General features: G+C 39.5%; 1 protein-coding gene across 1 annotated transcript in view; it reads left to right on the top strand.

Moving 5' to 3' along the window:
* Nucleotides 1-22839, top strand: part of CD109 (CD109 molecule) — a 118128-nt gene that overhangs the window by 71603 nt on the left and 23686 nt on the right. Inside the window, exons 17-24 of the mRNA XM_079781181.1 lie at nucleotides 6158-6232; nucleotides 6757-6817; nucleotides 10614-10755; nucleotides 11588-11705; nucleotides 13433-13546; nucleotides 15196-15414; nucleotides 16770-16914; nucleotides 19479-19655. Coding sequence (XP_079637307.1) covers nucleotides 6158-6232; nucleotides 6757-6817; nucleotides 10614-10755; nucleotides 11588-11705; nucleotides 13433-13546; nucleotides 15196-15414; nucleotides 16770-16914; nucleotides 19479-19655 — 1051 coding nt within the window. The remainder of the gene's footprint in view (nucleotides 1-6157; nucleotides 6233-6756; nucleotides 6818-10613; nucleotides 10756-11587; nucleotides 11706-13432; nucleotides 13547-15195; nucleotides 15415-16769; nucleotides 16915-19478; nucleotides 19656-22839) is intronic.

The following is a 22839-nucleotide window of genomic DNA, read 5'->3' as shown; positions in this document are numbered from 1 at the left end:
AAGAAAGCTATATATGCTTAGACTAATTTGGTCATCTTATTGTAAAATTAATACTCTTGAGGAAAATTATACTTTTTTGTTTGGCCTATACAGCTAATTTTTCTCAATCCTTTAAAAAACAAACAAACACAACTCATTTATAGCCCATTGGTCATATTTTTCTCTTGACTTTTCTAAAATTCATATTATTCTAAAAAGCACATAGCAACTTGCAATCGATTTAACTGAATATAGTAGTAGTTGTCATTTTACAACTTTATAAATATCTTAAATATTTTTATTTTTTCACACACACACACACACACACACACACACTTTTATCTAGTGCTCATGCTCTCTATGTTTCTCTATCTCTATCGCTGTCTCTCTATCTCTATATTTATATTAAATATTTCCATAACTAAAATTGCTACTTCAGCTTTTTTTAGGTTTATACCTGCCTGGTGTGTTTTCCCATCATTTAATTAATTAATTAATTATAAATGTATTTTTATTAATTTCAGAGAGGAAGGAAGAGGGAGAGAGAGATAGAAACATTAATGATAAGAGAGAATCATTGATCAGCTGCCTCCTACATGCTCCCTATTGGGGATCGAGCTCACAACCCGGGCATGTACCCTTGACTAGAATCGTACCAGGGACCCTTCAGTCCATAGGCCGACACTCTATCCATTGAGCCAAACCAGCTAGGGCCCCATCATTTTATTTTAAACCTTTTGTGAGTTTTGGTTTTAAGTATATTTTACAGCTAGCACTTAACTATAATTTGCATTTGTTTTTTAATCTAACCTGGTAGTCAATATCTTTTAACTAGAAGCCTGGTGCACGAATTTGTGCACGGGTGCGGTCCCTTGGGGTGGCCTGCAGGAATTGGTCTAAAACCCGCAGTCCAATGCCACCTGCAGCTCCTACCTGTCACTCCCACTCATCCTGCCCCACTGCGCCTGTCGCGGGCTTGCGCCTAATCAGTCCCAATTGGGAGAGGCTTACCAGTTGCAGCAGTGCTCGCCAGTTTTGAGCCCTGTGTCTGGCACCCTACCAAGGGGAGTGGCCTGCGGGATTAGGCCAAACCTGGCTCTCCGACATACCCTGAGGGGTCTTGGATTGAGAGAGGGTGCAGGCCAGGCTGAGGGACCCCACCAGTGCAAAATTGGGGCTGGGGAGGGACTATAGGAGGGCTCTAGGGTGTGTCTGGCCCGGACTCACCCAGTCCCTGATTGGGGCTGATCAGGGCCAGCTGGCCGGCTCGGGAGGGGCGCGGGAGGTTGGCCAGCTGGAGAGGGACTGCGGGAGGGACCTCGGGAGGGCTTCAGGGCATGTCTGGCCCATCTCGCTCAGTCCTGATCAGCTGGGCCCCAGCAACAAGCTAATCTACTGGTTGAAGTGTCTTCCCCCTTGTGGTCAGTGCACATCATAACGACTGTTCAACCAGTTGACTCTCTGCCCTCTGGTAGTCAGTGCACGTCATAATGAGTGGTTGAGTAGTCTTAGCATATCATTAGCATATTACACTTTGATTGGTTGAACAGTTGACCAGTCACTGGACAACTGGACACTTGGCATATTAGGCTTTCATTATATAGGATAAGCTTATTTAACCCACTTACACATATGGTAATTCTTGTTCTAATTAGAAAATTTCTGCTTTTTTATTTAATTTGTATGTTTACTTTAAAAAAAATTCTTTATTGTTGAAAGTATTACATATGTCTCCTCCCCCGCATTTCCCCCCCAGCCTGCCCCCTCCCCCCACCTTTCCCCATCTTAGGATCTCAGTGCCCTATTGTCTGTGTCCATGGGCCATGCATATATGCATACAAGGTCCTTGGTTGATTATCTTCCACCCACCCACCCACCCTCCCCCCCTCATTTGCAACTATAGTTGTTATTTTATATTTTAAAATTTAGACTACTCTTTTTTGTTTCTTTTTTTCTGCTTTTCATGGGATAGATCTAATTTTGTTCTGCTGGTTTTGTAAGTTATACATTCTATTTTTATTCCTATGACAGATGCCCTTAACTCACAAACCATACTCATATTAATATCTTTACTGATTTCTTAAGATTATCAACATTTGTGTCTTCATCTAACAAGACAATCATTTTAGTGTGCTCTCATAATATTCTTGTACATTCTTTTTGTCTCTCCTCGTTAGATTTTAACTTCCCTATTTCTGCCCAGATCATGCTGGTATTGTATAAAATTGGGTCACTAACTCTCCATCAGAGGACAGCTGTCCCACCTGGTTCCATCTTTTTCCTTCTATCTATGTGTCTGTCTCTTTCTTTCATTTTCTCAATCCCCAGCTGCCCCTACTCAGGAACCGGACAGCTCTCTAGCCACTCTGGACGCGGAAAAGAGAGAAATATTTATATTCGACAGACATGGTGATAGAAGGAAAAAGCTGGGGCCGGGTGGGATAGCTGTCCTCTGATGGAGAGACAGTGACCCAAAGCCGATACAGCGCATTTATTTTATACAGCAAAATACCAAGAAGTTTTACTAAGCCCAAGACAAAGGAGATTATTTGCATTCTTGTGGCTTCTTTGTAATCATCACTTCTGGGTGGGCCCATATAATCGTGTTTGTTCCTGGTGCTTGGCTGGATTTAGATAATGAAACTCACCCCCTGGCACCTGAGCTGAAGGTCAGGTTGACAACACACCTGCCTCTGGCAAGGTATGTTTCCAGGGCATGGCTTTGCCAGGTGCCACTGGATTCAGACAACAATCAGCTGGGGGCCTTTCCCAGGCGCTTTGTACATATCTTACCTTATAATAGACAAATATGCAAATTGACCACACCTTCGCTACGTCCAGGCCACGCCCACCAACCAAGCCACGCCCACCAACCACACCCACCAGGAAACCGTTGCAGGGACGCTGGGTGCAGCCGAGCCCAAGGCTGGGAAAGCCGCCCAAGGCTGGGAAAGCCGCCCAAGGCTTTCCCGGCCTTGGGCACCAGCGGGGAGCCTGCACCGATCGCAGGAAACCACTGGGGGTCGGCTCCTGCGATCGGTAGCAGGGACGCTAGGTGCCGCCGAGCCCAAGGCCACTGCCCGGGGCAGAAGGCGGTGGCCACAGCCAAGGCCTGGGTCCCCGGTGCCGGCAGAAAACTGGTGCAGGCAGCCAGGTGAATGAAGGTCTATTGCACGAATCTTCGTGCAAACGGGCTACTAGTATATATCATAAAAGTACAATTTTAAAAAGAATTCATTCATTCATTTACATTCATAATGCTGTACAACTACCACCAGTATTTTTCCAAAACATTTTCATCACTTCAAACAGAGACTCTGTAACCATTGAGAAATAATTCCCCATTCCTCTCTTTCTCCAGCCCTTGGAAACCTCTAATTACTTCTGTCTTTATGAATTTGCCTATTCCAGCTATTTCATATAAGTGGCATCTATATATATAAAAGACTAATATGCTAAGTGTCCCTCCACCCTTCAACCAGTCACTATGACATGCACTGACCACCACAGGGCAGATACTCAATGCAGGAGCTGCCGTGATGAGCACTCGCCATTTACAGAGAAATGGCAGCTTGGACTTGGTGCCAACAAAGCAATACTTGGCTTCCCCCAAGTGGGACACAGGCCCTGCCCCCACCCTGGAGCAACAGCCCACCAAATCGCAGCTGACATTGCCATGGCACAATATGTGGCCCACAGCCCAGCCCAGCCCAGAAATGGTGTCTGTGGGCGCCGGGTAATGACATCACATAGCAACGCCCGGCTTCCTCTCCCTAGCGACAGGCCATTTAACAATAAATGACACTGCGGACCTGGCGCCCACAAAGCAACACTTGGCTTCTCCCAAGTGGGACATAGGCCCCGCCACCACTCCAGAATGACACCCCACCAAATTGCAGCCTAAGCTGCCGAGACCCCATGGTGCAAAATGTGCCCCACAGCCCAGCCCATCCTGAAACGGTGGCTATGGGTGCTGGGTAATGACATCACATAACAACACCCAGCTTCCTCTCCCTAGCAACTAGCCTTCTTGGAGTTTCTTCAGCCCAGGAACACGACTTGCTTTATAGCCAGGTGGACACATTTTACACTGTAACAAAATGTCTGTGAAGTGTTTTCCCATGCCTCATCTCATTTGATCCTCACAGAAGTCCTAGAGTAGGTAGATAGGAGACTGGGGGAATCCTATTTTCTTTTCATTAGCCAGAAAACAGAGATTTAGACAGTTTAGAAACTTGACCCAACTGAAAAGAAGAAATGGTGGACCCTGAAAATGACTTCAGGTTTTCTCACTGCACATAATATAGTCAAACACTGCTACAGTTAAATATTTTACCCTTTGTTCTCCCTGTGTTATCTACAATAATAATGTGCTTCATGTTGATATTTGCTGCTGTGTTGCTGACGATTACCTGGAATAGGAGTTGGGGTGCTTCACTGGGCTGGAAAAAGTTTAGCTAAATCAGAAAGCAAGTCTAATAAAGCAAGTTTATTTTATATATATATATATACATATATATATATATATATATATATATATATATATATATATATATATCCTATCTAATAGAGTAACATGTAAATTACCATCACTCCGCTACGCCCACAATTGGGCGGCGGGAGGCTGGGGGGCATGACTCAGGGTGGCCTATCCGGCCATTGAGAGGCACGGATCCGCTGCCACTGAGGGGGGCTACCCTGCTGTTGAGAGGCGCAGGGGGCGGGACTCCCGCCCCCTGTGCCTCTCAACAGCCAGATCCGCGGCCGCTGAGGGGGCCTGTCGTGGACACCCAGCTGCGCCTCTCAACGGCAGGGTAGCCAGGTGTCTGCGGCAGCCCCCCTCAGGGTCCGCGGACCATCAAAAGTGGGGGAGCTGGGTGCCTGTCTGCTCTGGCACCAGGCCTTTCAGAAGCCTCCGCCGAGCCGGAGGCTTCTGAAAGACCTGGTGCACCAGCGGACAGGCACCCAGCTCCACCACGAAAAGCAAAAGCGTGTAGGGGACCCTACACGTGCATGATTCAATCATGCACTGGGCCTCTAGTATATATATAAAAGGCTAAGTTGACTCGTGCATGCGCTATACAATGAAGGTCTCGCTGGTGCCAATCGCATGCATGTGTTTTGATCTGTCATTGTTAATCATGAATTTGGTCTATTATAGAGAAAGGGTGAATAGCCATATTAAAATATTTCTTCTAATTAATATCCTTTCATTGTGCAAAATGACAAGTGTGCACCAGGCCACTAGTCATTCAATATTTGTCCTTTTCAGTCTACCTTATTTCCTGTAACATAATGTCTTCAAGGTTCCTTCATATTGTAGCTTGTATCAAAACTGTTTTGTTTTTTTTTGGCTGAATAATACTCTGTTGTATGCATATACCACATCTTGTTCATGTATTCTTCTTTTAATGGATGCTTAGGTTGTTTGTACCTTTTGGCTATTGTAACTAATGCTGCAATGAACATTGTCATACAAGGGTCTCTTTGAGTCTCTGTTTTCAGTTCTTTTGATTATATACATAGGAGTGTAATTGCCAGGCCATATTCTAATTCTGTGTTTAACTATTTTAGAAACTGCCAATTTTACTCACTCATGCTAGCAATGAATATTGCTCTTAAAAATTAACATCGCTAATGTGATACATGCAAATATCTCTGCAAAACTATTTCATGGATGTTGTAATTTGCATTGCTTTATCAACAAAGTTGACTATGTTTTCTGCTTATTAGTAATTTGTATTTAATCATTTGTGAATTTTCTCTTTGTATTATTTTTAAAAAATTTAACTGATATTTTGCAGAACTTAGTTTAACAATTGAATTTAGCTTGCTTATCTCTGCCAAACATATTGGTCATTTTAATGATGACCTCTATGTGTTGGTCTTATCAGCCAGTAGACATTTAAATTCCTCTTGGGCAAAACTCAAGTCCATAGTTCTTAGGAACTCTTGATTGCTAAACAGAGTAAAAACAAGTTTAAATAAGAAATGTAATTTTGACTGAATGAATCATGAGCAAGACATTTACATACTAATTATTTCTCCATTTGTGTCATTTTCAAATTTGATAAGTATGTTGGCTGTGTCTTATCTAAATTACATATAAGAAATGTTGCACAGCACAGAAAAGGTTGGTATGAATCTATCCATTCCATATATTTTATCTTCTCTTTAGGTGGTCCAGGAGTTGGAACTTTATAACACGGGATATTATTTAGGCATGTTCGTGAATTCTTTTGCAGTCTTTAAGGTATGTGTAGTTGAAATGATATTAATATTTTTACTCTTGCAACCACTTTTAGAATTAATGATTTAAATTTATGAAGTGTTAATATTTTATTAAATGCGTTGCTGAAGTGCCGAGTGTTATATAAATGTAAGTTGAAGTGGAAAGACAATCATCCTTCCAGTTTTAAAAGCAAATGGAAAAACTCACTATTAGAGAAATTAAAGGAATTGTCATTAAACAAATACTTTTTTTTCCCTTTATATCACTTTCATTGATTTGTTATGCATGCGTGCGCGCGTGTGTGTGTGTGTGTGTGTGTGTGTGTGTATCTGTCTGTGTATGAGAGAAAGAGAAGGAGAGAGAGGAGAGAGAGTGAATGAGAATGTATACACATGTACATATCTAAACACTCAAAAATGAGCAAGAGTGAAAAAAATGACTTTAACATAAAAAAATGAGCAAAAGTGAGGTAGAGTGTGGGAGAGTGCTGTGACAATTTAGATAGCATTAACCTTTTAAGATAAAATTTTAATTATTCTTTCTAGGAATGTGGCCTCTGGGTATTGACGGATGCCAGCCTTGTGAAGGATTCCATTGATGGTGTTTGTAAGTAAAACCTGACCAAGTGCTTTTCAAGTATTTTAAGTCTTTCATCTCAGCTATTTAACATTATTTATATGGAACATGGATATTGAGATATTTATTTTCTGTTCTCTTATCCTAAAATGTTTGGAGTTTAATGTATTTAGGAGTACATCTGGGCATGACATGGAATGTTTAACTGGGCTTCTCTGAAATTAATGCTTTCCATTTGCTCTCTGTAATTCTTTCAGGTGATGACATTTTTGGACATATTGGAAGATCCTATGCTTCCAATTTGTATTGCAAACTGTGATGTTATTTTGGAATTAGATAAAAGGAGCAATATGTTTTGGAAACATTTTTGTTCTCTATAGCTTTTTGATCTCCACCTAGAATGTTCACCATCTATAATAATAAAAGCATAATATGCTAATTAGACCAGATGTCCTTCCAGACATCCTTCTAGAGGAAGCCATGGCTGCGAGGGAAGCCCGGGTCCCTGGTGCCTGCCAGGGGCCAGAGGGAAGCCTGGGTCCCGGGTGACGAGGGAAGCCGGTGCTGGCAGCCTGGGGAAGGAAGGCCTACTCTTGCACGAATTTTGTGCATCGGGCCTCTAGTAAAGTATATTGGCGTGCACACACACACACACACACACACACACACACAAGCATGCGTGCACACAGACACACATCATCATCACATCAATCTGAGTTCTTCCTGGTGGGGTCACATCTAGTTCCCTAGATTGCTAAATACAGTTGGTCACTCAGCTAAATAATAAGTGTACTTTTAGGAAGAAATCATAAAATGTTTTGACTGAGGAAAGGTATAAATGAGAATAAATAATTCTAGAAGTTGTTCTGTTTTCTTTCAAGTTATACTAATATCATCCTGAAAGGCTTCAGAACGGTCACAGTTTCTATCCCTAAATTCCTATTTCTGTCAGATGTTCTGAGTTTCTCCACACCAAACTCTTTGGCATTGGGTTGATTCTTGCTACATACCTGAGTTTCTTTCTTGAAACTAAAAGGATAATTTTATAGTCTTAAAGACTTTTGGAGTCATTATGACATTAAAGACATATGGTTCATTTAGCTTCCTTCATATAATTACTTATCCTAGACAGCCTTCCAAGCAGTCTTATCTTTTTTCATTCACTCTTTGTCAGTCTCAGCTTTTACACATCTTTGTTCATCATTTCAATTTCTGATGCCCACTGTAATACTCATCCTATTGTTAGTAATACTTCCTGTATCCTTTACCTTTTTCTGAGAACCTTCTGCTACCTTTTTATAGTAACAACAACAACAACAAAAACACCTGATATTCTTACTAGTGTATTGTATCCTGAGAAACCTTCTCAAATGAACATTTATTTATCTTTCTCTCCTTTGGATCAGGATCAGTAGGTACATAGGGTATTTTTTTGGCTATTTTTTCTTAGTTACTTTAAGACCCACTGTTCAACAATCTTCAGTTAAGAGCTCCTTATTATTTGAAGCTCGTAAAGTTTTAATTATAACTCCTTTAATAAAAATTCAGGTCAACAACTTTTCCATTCCCTTTCTCTACCTCAGTGCTCTCACAAAAGATTCAAAGTCTTACTCCTGTTGTCATCCTGGGAGATTTGAATGTCCATGTGGTCAATCCATCTAATGTGTGCTGTCCTGTGATCACCATTGTGGAAATAATAGTCACCCAAGGTCATATTATCACCTGAACATGGCTCTACTTCTAATATTTCAAATGCCTATCCTTCTGCCTTGAATATTCTCTCAATCCCCTAAAAATCTATTAAATATCCTATTTGGTCTTTTTGTTATTCTGAGTTATTGGCTCCTCTGTCTCTGTTTTCCTCCTATTCCTGGCCTGGACTATTAGTATATGGTGACTCAATTTGGTAGAATACTTCTCCAGACCCTCCCTTGACATAGTCTTCCTTAAACTCAACTTTGAAACAACTCAACTGTTTATCTTAACCCTCTGTTTATGCACCCCTCTGATGCCCCACAAATACCTTAAATCCAATATATCACAGACCAAGTTTATGATATTGTCTCTTCTTACAACCTCACTCTTTCTTAATGTTTTGATTGATATATGATTCCTTGAACTGATATGATTTCACATCTCTGTTAATGAAATCGTTATTTACGCAGATGTCCAAATAAAAACCTCAGAACTCACCTTCTCTTCTTGTCAGGCGTGGACCAGCATAGTGGTTAAGAAAAGGATTTTCCACCAAATACTTCTGGCTTTGAATTCTGACCTTATGACCAAGAAAATCAATTAAGTTCTCTAAGCCTCAGTTTTCTCCCTGAAGTATAAGACTAATAATATTACTTGTATTACAGGGTTGTTGTGAGGTTAAGTTCAAAAGCATATAAATGTTTAACACTTGTTTGACACTTCTAAGTCTGCAATTACCTATTATATTATCCCTCAAATCCAGTTTGTTCATTCATTATTCAAAAGATAGTGATGATATTAATTGCATGCTTAACATGTACAAGGCAATGGAGCTTCCAACTTGGTCTAGTGGGGCAAAGCAACACATAGGTAGAAGAGTGTGCTTATGGAGGAAGTGCAGGGTGGCTTGGGCACACACAGAGCTCATCCAGTCATGTGGTACAAGAGATAGAACAGAATTATTGACATTATCCTCCCTCTCCTCTCTTTGGTTTCAGGCTCCTGGCAGTGCCTCCTTGACCATTTCTGTGGCTTCCTATCTAACAGTTTTGCCCACCTCCATTTCCCCCAGCTCTAAACCATGGTTACACTGAGGGTAGAGTTATCCTATTAAAACATGGGTTAGAGCATGTTTCTAATTCATTTAAAACCTTCAATAGGTCATCATTGCTTAAAGGATTATGTCCAAACCCTTCAGCATGGGATATTTGAATATTTTAAAATGTGGACCCAGCCATTCTTTTTTCCCCTCATTGAACGCCATTTTACCTAGTACTAATTGTCATATTCTGGACATGCCTTTGTACTTAGTTTACTTTCCCCCACCATATTGGATACTTTTTATTTGGAGACAGAAGGAAAATGGAATGGCCAAAACAATGTAAAAAGGAATTTCCCCCATAGCCATACTCTTCTTCATGATCCAGATTCTGTGTAAAATTAACTATTCTTGTTTGCTACCGTTTTCTATTTGTCTCCCTCCTCCATAGAGTGGAGCTCATTACATTCATCTTTGCATCTTTGATACCTATTATAGTATACTGTTTTTACATTTTATTTTGAGAGAATGTTAGACTTATAGATGAGTTGCAAAAATAGAGAGAGGTGATCCAGAGTCTGTATGGCAATATGGTTTTAAAAATAAGAATAAAGTTAGTGGCATCTTATGGCCAGTGTAGGCAATGATGATCAGCATTAGAGAGCTAAAAAGAAGAGAATAGCAAAAAAGGAGGTAGCTTTAAAAATGTGATTTAACTGAATTTTAAAAAAATTTCTTTATTGATTATGGTATCACATAATTGTCCTCATCCCCCCATTCCCATCCCAAACCCCTCCCCATTAACTGAATTTTTAGCAACTGAACTGTAAGTAGTTTTTGGGGTATTGGCCATAGGGGCAGGAAAAGTTTTTTTTTTAATTTTATTTTTTTATTTCTCTCTTGGCCGTAACTGGCCACTTGGTCTTGGGTAAGTCATTTAATTTCTCATATTGCTCATCTGCAAAATGAGAGGATTGGACAAGATGAACTCTAAAGTCCCATTCAGCTGAGAGGTGCTGTGATTCTGTGGACTGTTTATAATCATTGTCTAGAGTGACTTTTTTCCTAACAGTTGCCAATGTTTATTTTTAGATGACAGTATATCATTTGATGAGGAGTACATGGAGACAAATGATGGAAATTTGGGAGATTCCTATGACTTTTCTTCGGTTGACAATCCACGTGTCAGAAAATACTTTCCAGAGACTTGGATTTGGCTAGACACCAACATGGGGTAAAAAAGTTGTTTGTCCATATATATTTTGTTTAGTGTTAGTTTTAAAAAAGTTTTGCCCTATTTTTGTTAAGTACAAACATAGTGTGATTAAGGACTAAATAGACCAAGAGGTTTTTATTTCGAAGTGATTTTGATTGCATCTAAATATAGTATTTAGTAAAGCCACATGTGAATTGTGGCAGTCATCGCTAATGAAGGGTGATTTTTAACTTATTTGAAGTCTTTTGATTCATTATAGAAAAATTGCTGAGTATATTTGTTGCCTTTGGGTGGGGAGCACCCATGGCTACCCCCTCTACTTTGTGGCTCCTCTTAATACATTCCCCTGAGCCACAGGGAAATGGGTGTGGGTGGTGTAAGGAATTCACTTAGATGACAAACCCTGTGCTACCTGTCTGATGACCGAGCAGGTAAATCATGAAATCTATACGTATTTTATAGTCTGCTATTTACGGAAACTTGAAATAACAAGTCAAATCTAAAAAATACCCAACAAATAGTAGCATTGATTGGGATATAGAGGGAAACTTATGCAAATTGAAAGATAAAATTAAAGTTATTTGAAAAAACATACTTATTATATATACAAATTTTATGAAAATAATGTTCATCTTTAAGATATAAACACTGTAGAAAGCTTTTATTTTAATATGGGTCAGTATGGTCTTATTATGACCTATTTGTTGTTGTTTTATGTATAAATCTTAAAAAATTTTAGATATGTAAATGTTTTGGAGAATTAATATTCTTCCAAAAAATGGTTTAGGTCATGTTCACTTATTTTGAAATGTATCAGTTTTTGTGATTTTTATATTTTTCTTGACTTCAGTTCCAGGATTTACCAAGAATTTGAAGTTACTGTACCTGATTCTATCACTACTTGGGTAGCTACTGCTTTTGTGGTCTCTGAGGACTTGGGTTTTGGACTAACACCTACTCCAGTGGAGGTAGCATATTAAAGTGCTGCTTATAAATGTTACAGTGTCATGAAGTGAAGAAAGTGTCAACTCCTCAATAGATAAAAAAAGATTGCTTTTGATGTTGATCATGGTTTAGAAATCCCTAGGTGTTTGTTGTTGTTTTTTTTTTTTTATATTTTAGAATGTGAGTTGTATTAAGCTACTAAATGTGCTGGATCCATATTAAGATTTGGATAGAAAGTTTATTATTTACCAAATCCAACCACTTCCACAGGTCAGAAGACAGGGAATATTTCTGTGTGTCCCTCTTTCAAGGACAAACAGAACTTCTCAAGATGTGCCCAGGCAGACATTCCTTCACATCTCCTGGGTTAAACTGTATCACATGTCACTTCCTAAACCAGTCACTGCAGGAGGAATATAATAACTATCCTTGGTCATATCTGAAGCCCCTTTTTATAACAGATATTTTGTTTTGTCCCTCTACCAATAAAAATGAAATTCATAGAATATATACTATACCTACATATTCAATTGAAAATCAATATGATACACTAAGTGGGATATTAAGGAGAAATAAAAGGATGGTAATGTATAATAAAATAATACATATTTCAGGATATAAATGAGCAGGCATAGCTGCATTAGAAGACATCATAACATATTTAAATATTTATACCATGCACAGAGATGCAGTTGACATACTTGTATTGTTTTAGCTGCCTGTGGTGATATAAATTTCTGAAACCGTGAACAACTTTTAGTAACGTTACAAACAAAACAAGTATACTCTTCTTTTGATTTCTAAAATAGTTGCATTCATGAGAAATTCAGTGTGTATTGAAAAATGTTTTGGGTTTACATTATGTTGAAATTATGTTGTAAGTTCAGGTTCTTATAAGCAGGTATATTGTCTACATGGATGCCTGAAAAGACATTCAAGACTCATGGGAGATATGGGACCATTTTTCGTTGTCTGGGACTCCTGAGGCTTGCAGGCCTTCACCTGCTAAGTGTCAATAGCTCCTTCAAATGTTGTGGCAACCTAAGACACTTCCACAGATGCCCAAATAAATCTCTAGAGGGAAATCCTGCTGCCAGTGGGAACCATGGGCTTAAAGGAATTGAGTTTTATCCTTAGAGGCAGGGGAAGGTTCAGTTTCTCCTGCAGGACTTGGCCAACAGTATCAGAGTTGAGTCACCAACGAGGAAGTACAGGTGTCTGCATATGTAGGTTAAAAGTAGTAAGCAGACCATCATTTAGACTTTGCACATGAGTCTGAAACAGTCTTTGATTTGGTTGGTGGCTTTTAAAGCAGAATGGTGGAGTCAGTATAACATAGTAGCAGAGGAACTTGACTTTGACACCACACACACTGTGATCCAGTTCTGGCTCCTCCACTTACTGGCAATATGATCTTATACTAGCTACAGCGTCTCTGAGCTTCCTCTTTAATCTCTGTAAAATATGAGGATAACCCTGCCTCTTAAGGTTGTAATGATTAAATGAGTTAATTTGGGTAAAGTACCTGGTTCCTAGTAGGCCCTTAATAAAGTCTAGTGTTAACTAACATAAATCAAATCAATTTACCATAGTCATTTGTGATAAGTTGCCATTTGCTGTATGTTTATAGGCAAGTGGACATTTCTATGTGAAGTTAAGCTTCATAGGTTTTGTGAGATTTGCTTTTAATTCAGTAAAATGTGAAGCATTTCGATATGAATAAAATATGTATTCATTGTGTTTTTTCTAGCTGCAAGTCTTTCAGCCATTTTTCATTTCTTTGAATCTTCCCTACTCTGTGATCAGAGGTGAAGAATTTGCTTTGGAAGTAACCATATTCAATTATTTGAAAAATGCCACTGAGGTAATGTATGAAAGATTTTGTTAACCACTTATACTACAGGAAGAAATGGAGAAAACGTGCAGGGACTGGTTTGGTTAGTGTTTAGGCTCTGGGTATCTAAGCCTATTATACATTCTGGAGGAATGAGCATAAATATCCTTGGGCTGCGATTTCTTCTGCTTATTAACGTCTAGGCATATTATTCACATGTATAAGCATTCTCTCTCTCTCCTCTGTCCTTTCCAGCACATTTCCCCCCGTTTAGCCACATAACTTCCCTATTGTCTCTGGGGCAGGTCTTCCTCTTTCCTGCCGTCTGCAGTTTTTTCCTAGTCTGACTCACATCTAGAATGTGTTGCCGCTTGTCACTGCCATTCTTTGCCCAGTGTGGTTGGCAAGAATTTATTCCACTCAAGACCTGGCTTGAAACTAAGATGCCTTTCCTCACCATTCCGTTCTGTGTGTTGTCCTCACATTTAGACAGGGTGTCTGTTTCCAAGGCTTGGTGTTTTGAGCCATGTGCCTTGTGTCTCCTTAGCGCGTCAGTTCCCTGGAAGGCAGGATTAGGCTCACTGTTTGTGTTGTGTCCATAGGAATGTTAACCAAATGATTGGTTGTTTATCCCCCCAGAGTAAGTGGGGATATGTAATTAACCTTATTAGCCATACTTCACGAAAATGCTGTCATCTCTTTAAGCACTATGTCCATGGAGTAAATTGTTTCTTATTTTATTAATTTTTAAAATATATTTTTATTGATTTCAGAGAAGAAGGGAGAGGGAGAGAGACATCAATGATGAGAATCATTGATTGGCTGCCTCATGCACGCCCCACACTGGGGATTGAGCCTGCAACCTGGGCATGTGCCCTGACTGGGAATTGAACCGTGACCTCCTGGTTCTTAGGTTGATGCTCAACCACTGAGCCCCGCTGGCCGGGCAAATTGTTTTTTGTTTTAAAAATTTAGTTTTTCATCTAGTCAACATGGACTCTTAAGCTCTGGATTCCGAGGCCGGGATTCAGCATCCCACTCTACCACTTACCAGCAAATAACTTGGTTGTAGTCTCCTCATCTGTGAAATGGGAATAATAATTACTATCTTTATAGAAAATATTTTGAGGAAATAAATGGAAAAACAAGTCATAATATGCAAGGCCTAGAGAAATGCTCATTTTGATGGGACTGTAACTTTGGCGTATGTTACAAAGTTGACCACCAGTATATGCTTCAGAGCTAATGTCTGGGTCAGACTTTCCTTGGAATAATTTTAGCAGAGACTCTCAATGAATATCACAACATTTCATCCTTTGGTCTCAGGTTTTTCTAGTAAGACCAGTATCCCAGAATGATGGTAAAACCAGGCTGGTGGCAATACCATGACACGAATAACCTTTCTGGGCACCTTCTTACCACTCAGAGGCTTCAGATAACAAGAGAAATTAATGTTCTGAGGAACGCCCTTTCCCCACATATCTTGAAGTAGATGGGAAAGCATAAGAAAGCAATGAAGTTTTCCATGGTGCCCTTTCATCCTCTTCTTGACTGGATCTATCTCATCTTTCTCTAGACTTGGGTCTCACAGATAAATAGAACTTTAAATAGTAATAATGTTAACACTACACAGAGGAGCATTTATTATACAAAATCTTTGATAATAATTTTTCTTCCAGGTTAAGGTGATCATTGAGGAAAGTGACAAATTTGATATTCTAATGGCTTCAAATGAAGTCAATGCCACAGGGCACCAGCAGACCATTCTGGTCCCCAGTGAGGATGGGGTGACTGTTCTTTTCCCAGTCAAACCAACACATCTGGGGGAAATTCTTATCACAGTCACAGCTATTTCACCTGCTGCTTCTGATGCTATCACCCAGAGGATTTTAGTGAAGGTAAGTGGTTGGAGTGTCAAATAAATGAAATGGAAATACATAGTTGAAAAGGAAACAGGAGATAGTTTTTCTTGTTTAGCTTTGTTGGCAAGAGCTGCAAGCTCACTTCCTCTATCCTTCTGGTAATGTCTGATGATTTTTTCTCATATATATGTAAAAATATATTACAATTTGGAAGTACTTGCCAATTTCCTCTTTAAATTTAATTATTTTGTATTTTATTTTATTTTTTGTTAATCCTCACCAGAGGATATTTTTCCATTGATTTTTAGAGAGAGTGGAAGAGAGGAGGAGATACAGAGAGAGAGAAACATCAGTGTGAAAGAGACACATCGATTGGTTGCCCCCCACACATGCTCCGGCCAGGGCTTGGGATCGAGCCTGCAACCGAGGTATGTGCTCTTGAAGGAATCGAACCTGACACCCTTCAGTCCACAGGCCGACGTTCTATCCATTGAGCCAAATTGGCTAGGGCTTCTCTTTAATTTATAGTATGAATGCCCTGGCCAGTGTGGCTCTGTTGGTTAGAGTGTCATCTAGTTCACTGAGGGGTCTTGCGTTTGATTCCTGGTCAGGGCACATACCCAGGCTTCGGTTTTGATTCTTGGTCCAAGCATATTTCTCCCTCACATCAATGTTTCTCTTTCATATATCAATGTTTCTCCCTCACATTGATGTTTCTCTCTCACATTGATCCGTTCCTCACATCAATGTTTCTCTCTCTCTCCCTCTTTCTCTCTACAATCAACAAAAAAAATATCCTTGGGTAAGGATTAAAATAAATAAAAGATAAATTTATAGCATGACTATAAAGCAAGTCTCTTTTGCAGTCAATTACATTTACAAATTGTGTTACAATGGGATCCTGTTAAATCATGCTAGGTGGACATGTAGATTTTGAATTTTGAAATTCCTCAGCACAGGTAGAAGAGATTTTGTAGATTTTTTTTGGAGAACACATTATGCACAAAAAGACAATTCAGCATAGTGGATAAGCACTTGTACTCTGAGGTGAGGCAGCCCTGGGCTCAAATCCCAGCTCTGTCAAGTGTGACTAGGGATAAGGTATTTAATTTCTCTCTTGGGTAATAATAGAATATACCTCAGAGAGGTTTTCTTATCACCTTTTCATTTTCTGCTTTGTCATTTCCATTACCATTCCATGAAATGTTTTGCCTAAACTAGAAAATAAACACTTATTAACAGATTTGAAGCAAGAATCAAGAAATGGTAGGCATTAACTGTACACACACTGTAGACACAACAGGCCAAATGTCTGTCTTATGATTTGCACACAGTTCCTGGTAAACTGATGAGTAGGGACCAAATTAATTATATTGCTTTTGTTTCAACAGGGAGAAGGAATAGAAAAATTATATTCACAATCCATCTTGTTGGACTTGACTGACAACAGGATGCAGACTACACAGAAAGCATTGAGTTTCTCCTTTCCTCCCAATACAGTGAATGGCAGTGAAAGAGTTCAGATCACTGTAGCTGGTAAGAATAGAGTCTATCACCATCACTACTGGTTTATTTGTACATGATAATATATGTTTTCATCTCTTTGTAGATGTACCGCATTTTCTTATTCAGTCAAAATGAGAAGAGGTTGCAAGAAGTTTTCAGTTGGTACCAAATAGAAAGGCTAGCAAGATATGTATCCTAGACCAGTTCTTCTAGTGTTCAATGTGCATAGAAATCACCTGGGGTTCTTGTTTAAAGGCAGATTCTGGTTTAGTGGGCTTGGGCTGGGCCTGGGATTCTGCATTTCTGACAAGCTCCCAACTAATGCTGATACATGTGGTGTGCAGACTACTTTTGAGCAGTAAGGCCCCATTATAATGTGGCTGCAGGGGGAGGCTGTTTCTACGAACAGAACTTCTGGCTTCTGTGGCTCCCAAGTCCCGACAAATATCAGAATCTTCTATGACACTTCGTAAAAACACAAACATCTGGGCTCTGCTCCCAACCTCCTCAGTCAGAATCTCTCGGGCTAAGCCTAGGGTCGGTAAACTCTGATCACCAGAGTTTGAGGGCTGCTGCTTAGGGGAGCTGTCTGTGCAGGACACAAGCCACCTTTACAGGAGGAAGCTACCCACTGACTGTAGGCATCCTCTCCTCCTCGCCTGCTGGTGCCCGAAAAGTACTTTTGTATTGACTATTAAACAGATCTTCCACACAAACACTTTGTTTATATAGTTGTGCTTTCTAACAAATTGAAGGAAATGTTTAGGTTAATGACATCAAAATGGTTCGGTTTTCAAGGTGTTAGGACCTTAGGCACTTTCTCAGAGGTTCTTTTACATCTCATCTGCAGGTGTAATGCTTTTTATTATAACCCCAAGTAACCAATTCCTCTATAGAGGACTTTCTTTGGAGGCTTAGATATGACTCTTTTAAAAAATATTTTAAAGTATATTTTTATTGATTACAGAGAGGAAGGGAGAGGGAGAGATAGAGACATCAATGATGGGAGAGAATCATTGATCAGCTGCCTCGTGCACGCCCCTATTGGGGATTGAGCCCGCAACCTGGGCTTGTGCCCTTGACTGGAATTGAACCTGGGACCCTTTAGTCACCATGCCGACACCCTATCCACTCAGCAAAACTGGCTAGGGCAGATATAACTCTTTAAAAGGAATTAAATATACTCTTTGTTTAGGGGAATAAATTCTGTATAGGCATCTCCTGCAGTGTGGGGATGCTGGGAGGATGCAGTCCACATATGCACACAAAGGGAAGAGCCTTGAATTTTGTTTATTTTATCTATTTCTGTTTTTAAAATATATTTGTATTGATTTCAGAGAGGAAGGGAGAGGGAGAGAGAGATAGAAACACCAATAATGGGAGAGAATCATTGATTGGCTGCCTCCTGCATGTGCCCTTGACCAGAATCAAACTCAGGACCCTTCTGTCCACAGGCTGACGCTCTATCCACTGAGCCAAACCAGCTAGGGCAAGAGCCTTGAATTTTAACTGTATACCATCACCCCTTACATTGGAATGAGTCTATCTAGGGTCATTGAAGTGCTCTGAGGTTTACTTTTTAAGCTTGAGGTAAAGAATGGCCTTTCAAGTTTTATTTTGATACGGTTTTTATTTTAAAAAGACTATTTGGTAGCCCAGAATGTTTGACTATCAGCTTGCTCTTTGAATTTTGAGAGTCTAAGTTTATGTTCACTCTGAATATTAGAAACATAACTTGCAGTGGTAATAATATAACCTTTATTTAGATATTTGAGTTAACATATAAAGTTTGACATCATATGGTAGTGTGACTGCAGCCTACTCATATAAAAGAGTTCTTCCTCTCTTTTAGGATTCATTTTTTTTAAAGGATCAGATTTTCATTAGGTATTTGGACTTGGAACGGTATGTTTCTAAACTACACAGAAGAATATTCTTCTCCATATAGCTCAACCTCAGTGGGGGCAAAATTAGAACTCAACCTCTATATTTCTGAATTTTTACTTATTTCCCTGAGTCATGGTGTTAGAATGTGGGTAGAGAAGTCTTTTAATAACATTTTAATTTTCTATAACTATCTTTGAAGATTATTTCTAACCTTTTTGATCCTGAAAGTCATTGAAATGCTTCTATTTGTTAGTTCCACTTCGTTGTTGCTAAATAAAGCACATTGAAAAATATTACAATTTCTATCTTTTAAAAAATTATTTCTCTAGTATTTGTAGTGTATTAGTAAGAAATCAGAATGAAGTTCTATTTATGTAAAGAATATTAACTAAAAAAACCGTTTCTTTCCTATATAAGAATGATGGTTTGCTATGGCTAATTCTTGACATTTTTGTTCAATAATTATTTTTAAACTTATTTTTTTGCCTAATGTATGCCTGTATCTTTAGCTGAGATAAGGGTGTCCTAATCTGTCATGTAATCTACAAGTTCAGTATCACTGTATTACCACATATTGGAGCAATCATCCTAAACTCTTGATGTAAATTTTCTACTCTGTTCTGAGCACTGGATGTGGAAGTCTGTTCGCTGCCAACAGGTCCAGGTATGGAGTATTTGCTGAATGTGTTACCATCTTGTGCTTTCAGGAGATATTCTTGGCTCTTCCATCAGTGGCTTAGCCTCATTGATTCAGATGCCTTATGGCTGTGGTGAACAGAACATGATAAACTTTGCTCCAAATATTTATGTTTTGGATTACCTGACTAAAAAGAAACAACTGACAGAGAGTTTAAAAGAAAAAGCCCTTTCATTTATGAGACAAGGTAAGCATTTCATTTTATTTTAAAATCTTTATTGTTGAAAGTATTACATATGTCCCCTTTCAAGGTAAGCATTTTAGAAACATACTTTTATTTTTATATTTTTTTAAAGGCAGAGTTCACTCTAGACCATTTTTCAAAACAGGCAGATTGTGTCTTTGCTATGTGATCGTGGGACTAGATGGTGCTGAAATGTGCTGGGAGTGTGAGTCTTCAGCTCATTGTTTTTCTGATTGCTGTTGAGGTGTTAAGGGTTTGGTTTTGGGAGGGGTTTGCATTTTCATAAGGGACATGAAATTTAAAGCTATGTAAAGGAATGAGTGTTCACTTATTCATTAAACATTTAGTCCTTGCTAGTGCCACGGGCACAGAGGAAGTCAGGGCCTTTCTGCTCATGGAATTCCCTGTTCAGTGAAGAGTCTGGACATACACACAGGTGGTGTCCCATGTGGGTACCTTCTCAGTGCAAGTAAAATGTCGAGCAGATGGCGAGGAGAGAAATGTTTGTATGGGGAGGCCCTGCTTGACCCTCAGAAAAGGGCACACCAGTGGTGACTCTACCCTGACTCCTTGAGAGGCTCATACTGTTTTGTAGACACCAGATACTTTGTGTCTGCAACTTGCTAATACCAACCGTGACCGTTAGTTGAGAGCTGACTATGTGGCAGGCAGTGTTCTAAACACTTTCCATCTAATATCTCATTTAATGCTCATAATTAGTAGTATCCTTCTGTTTTTACAGATGAGGAAACTGAGGCACAGAAAAGTTAACTGGCTTGCCCAGGGTCCTAGAGCAAGTGAGTGGCAGAGCTGGGATTTGAACTCCAAGTGCTCTCTGTGGTATAGTAGTGTGTGCCATGCTAAAATCAAAGGAGATCTTTGCACATTGCCATAGTGGTTGTATTTAAGGAGATGAGTAAAATGTATTTGAAAGGGTCATAATTTAACCTGGAGAAGACAAGATTCCGACTTGTATTCAAAATTTAATTTGTTGGTTTCGAGAGGAAAGTAGACTGTTGTGAAGACGACATGATGTATTGTAGCAGCCACCAGCTGCCTCTACCTACGGAGTTAGGGTCTACAGTCAGCAAGTAAATCTGGTCCATTCTCCCTCTCAAACCAAATGGGAGCTTCTTCGCCTCTGTCCATCCCATGGCTGGTTCTCCCCTTCAGATGCCGCCATGGACCACTCCAGGGGCTAATAGACTCTCTGCTTCTGTGCTCACCGTCTCCACATATTATAAAAGGGATTTTTTTGAAATTGTCAAAATCATGTCACTGCCTTGCTTAAAATTCTCCAGTGGGTTCCCGGCCTCATCCTACAAGGCCCCGATTGAATGGCCTGGCCTCCACCTCCCACCTTGTCTGATGCTGCCCCGTCTGGCTCCCCGCCTGGGGCTTCAGAGCCTTCAAACTTGTTCTCCTTCTCCTGGGAGGCTCTTCCCCCAGATCTTCCTGTGACCGGCTCCTTCTCATCACTCGTGTAGTGTTTTCCTCTGAGCGGCCTTTCCTGACCACTTATTAATTCTCACTTATATTATCCCATTTCATTTTATTCACCACACAACATTATTTAAAATTATCTTGTTTTTTATTTTTAAACATATTTTAAATACATTTTTATTGATTTCAGAGAAGGAAGAGGGAGAGAGAAATAGAAACATCAATGATGAGAATCATCGCTCGGCTGCCTCCTGCATGCCCCCTACTGGGGATTGAGCCTGCAAACTGGGCATGTGCCCTGATTGTTAATCAAATCATGACCTCCTGGTTCATGGGTCAATGCTCAACCACTGAGCTACGTCGGCTGGCTTTATTTATTTTTATTTTTAATATATTTTTATTGTTGATAGTATTACAGATCTCTCCCATCCCCCCTTTTTATTTTTAATTTTTATTCTTTTTATAATCCAGCTGTCTCCTGCACTAGAAGGTAAGCTCCCTGACAGTGGGGACCATGTTTAATATCTTCTCCATTGTATCCCCTATCTTGGCGCTTCAATAAATGCAGGATGGATGAACACATTACTATCAGTATTGACCTCTTTGGGCCTTAGGTACACCATCCTAATGTGGAGATTGGATCTAGAAGATCTCTCAAGTTCTCCCACAATGCAGTAGTTATTTGTCAACACTGCAGGCAGGTTCCTATCAGCTAGGAATCGTGACCAATGGTTTCAGTGTTTCGCCTGTTGAGCTGGTGGAGTGGCTGATGCAAGTCGGTACAGTGGAACGCCCCTACAGGCACCATTTCACACGCTGAACTGAATCATATTTCAAAGTGAAGGGCAGAAACTTCTTGGTATAATGATTTTCATTATGAAATCAGCGTCTCATTTCAGAGACTCTGTTTTTTCTTTTGCCATCACATTTGCCAAAGTTCTTTAAATATACCGTTGTTGTTTTTATTTTTTACGAAATTAAAGTGGCTTTGGCATGAGTCATGATTATATTATTTAAATGTCATTTATGAACAGCGCATTGTTTTACTTAAATCATGCTTGGCCCAAGCACCCTGTAACCTGACCCATTGTTTTTTAGCCAAAACAACAGCTACATCATTGAATGAAGTGTCTTTTGCTGTCAAAAGAAAAATAGAACCGTAAAATGAAAGCTGTTTTTGATAAGGACCTGAATCTGTTAATTAGAGATTGAAGACACTTGTTTTCCTCAAATATTTAAATCCTAGTGCCTGCAGCTCGATTTTCAAATGAGACTCAGACTGGGCTTAGTTGAAAACACATTATATTTTCTCTGTTGAAATAAAAACAGGGGAAAAGTAGGTTTCAGAAGTCTGATGCTGCATTTGGTCATCACAAGAAGGGCCAGAGGCAATGGTGAAGATGTTACCGAAAAACCTGGTAAAGGTCGCCTCTTCCATTTCATGTCAGAGAGAGGAAGGGCGTTGATAATGACTACTTATCTTTTAGTACATCGGATATTTTCACCAGCTTTTTTTTTTTTAACCACAGAAAGTGATTGATATAGTCACAGGGAGCTGATTTTATTCCTTTTATTTTTTGTATGCAATTTTTGACACTTGAGGTAACCCACATTAAATTATGGTTAGACCGTTACTTTTCGGTGTGTTTCTGTGAACAGTACTTTCATATTTATTATGATAAATTGTAAATGTCTTACATTTGTGGCTATTTCAAAGAAAAGTCATGGCCCAGTAAGTATGCAT

The sequence above is a fragment of the Cnephaeus nilssonii genome, assembly GCF_951640355.1.
Source record: "Cnephaeus nilssonii genome assembly, chromosome: 9".
NCBI classification, from domain to species: domain Eukaryota; kingdom Metazoa; phylum Chordata; class Mammalia; order Chiroptera; family Vespertilionidae; genus Cnephaeus; species Cnephaeus nilssonii.
This window is presented reverse-complemented; position numbering and strand designations above follow the sequence as displayed.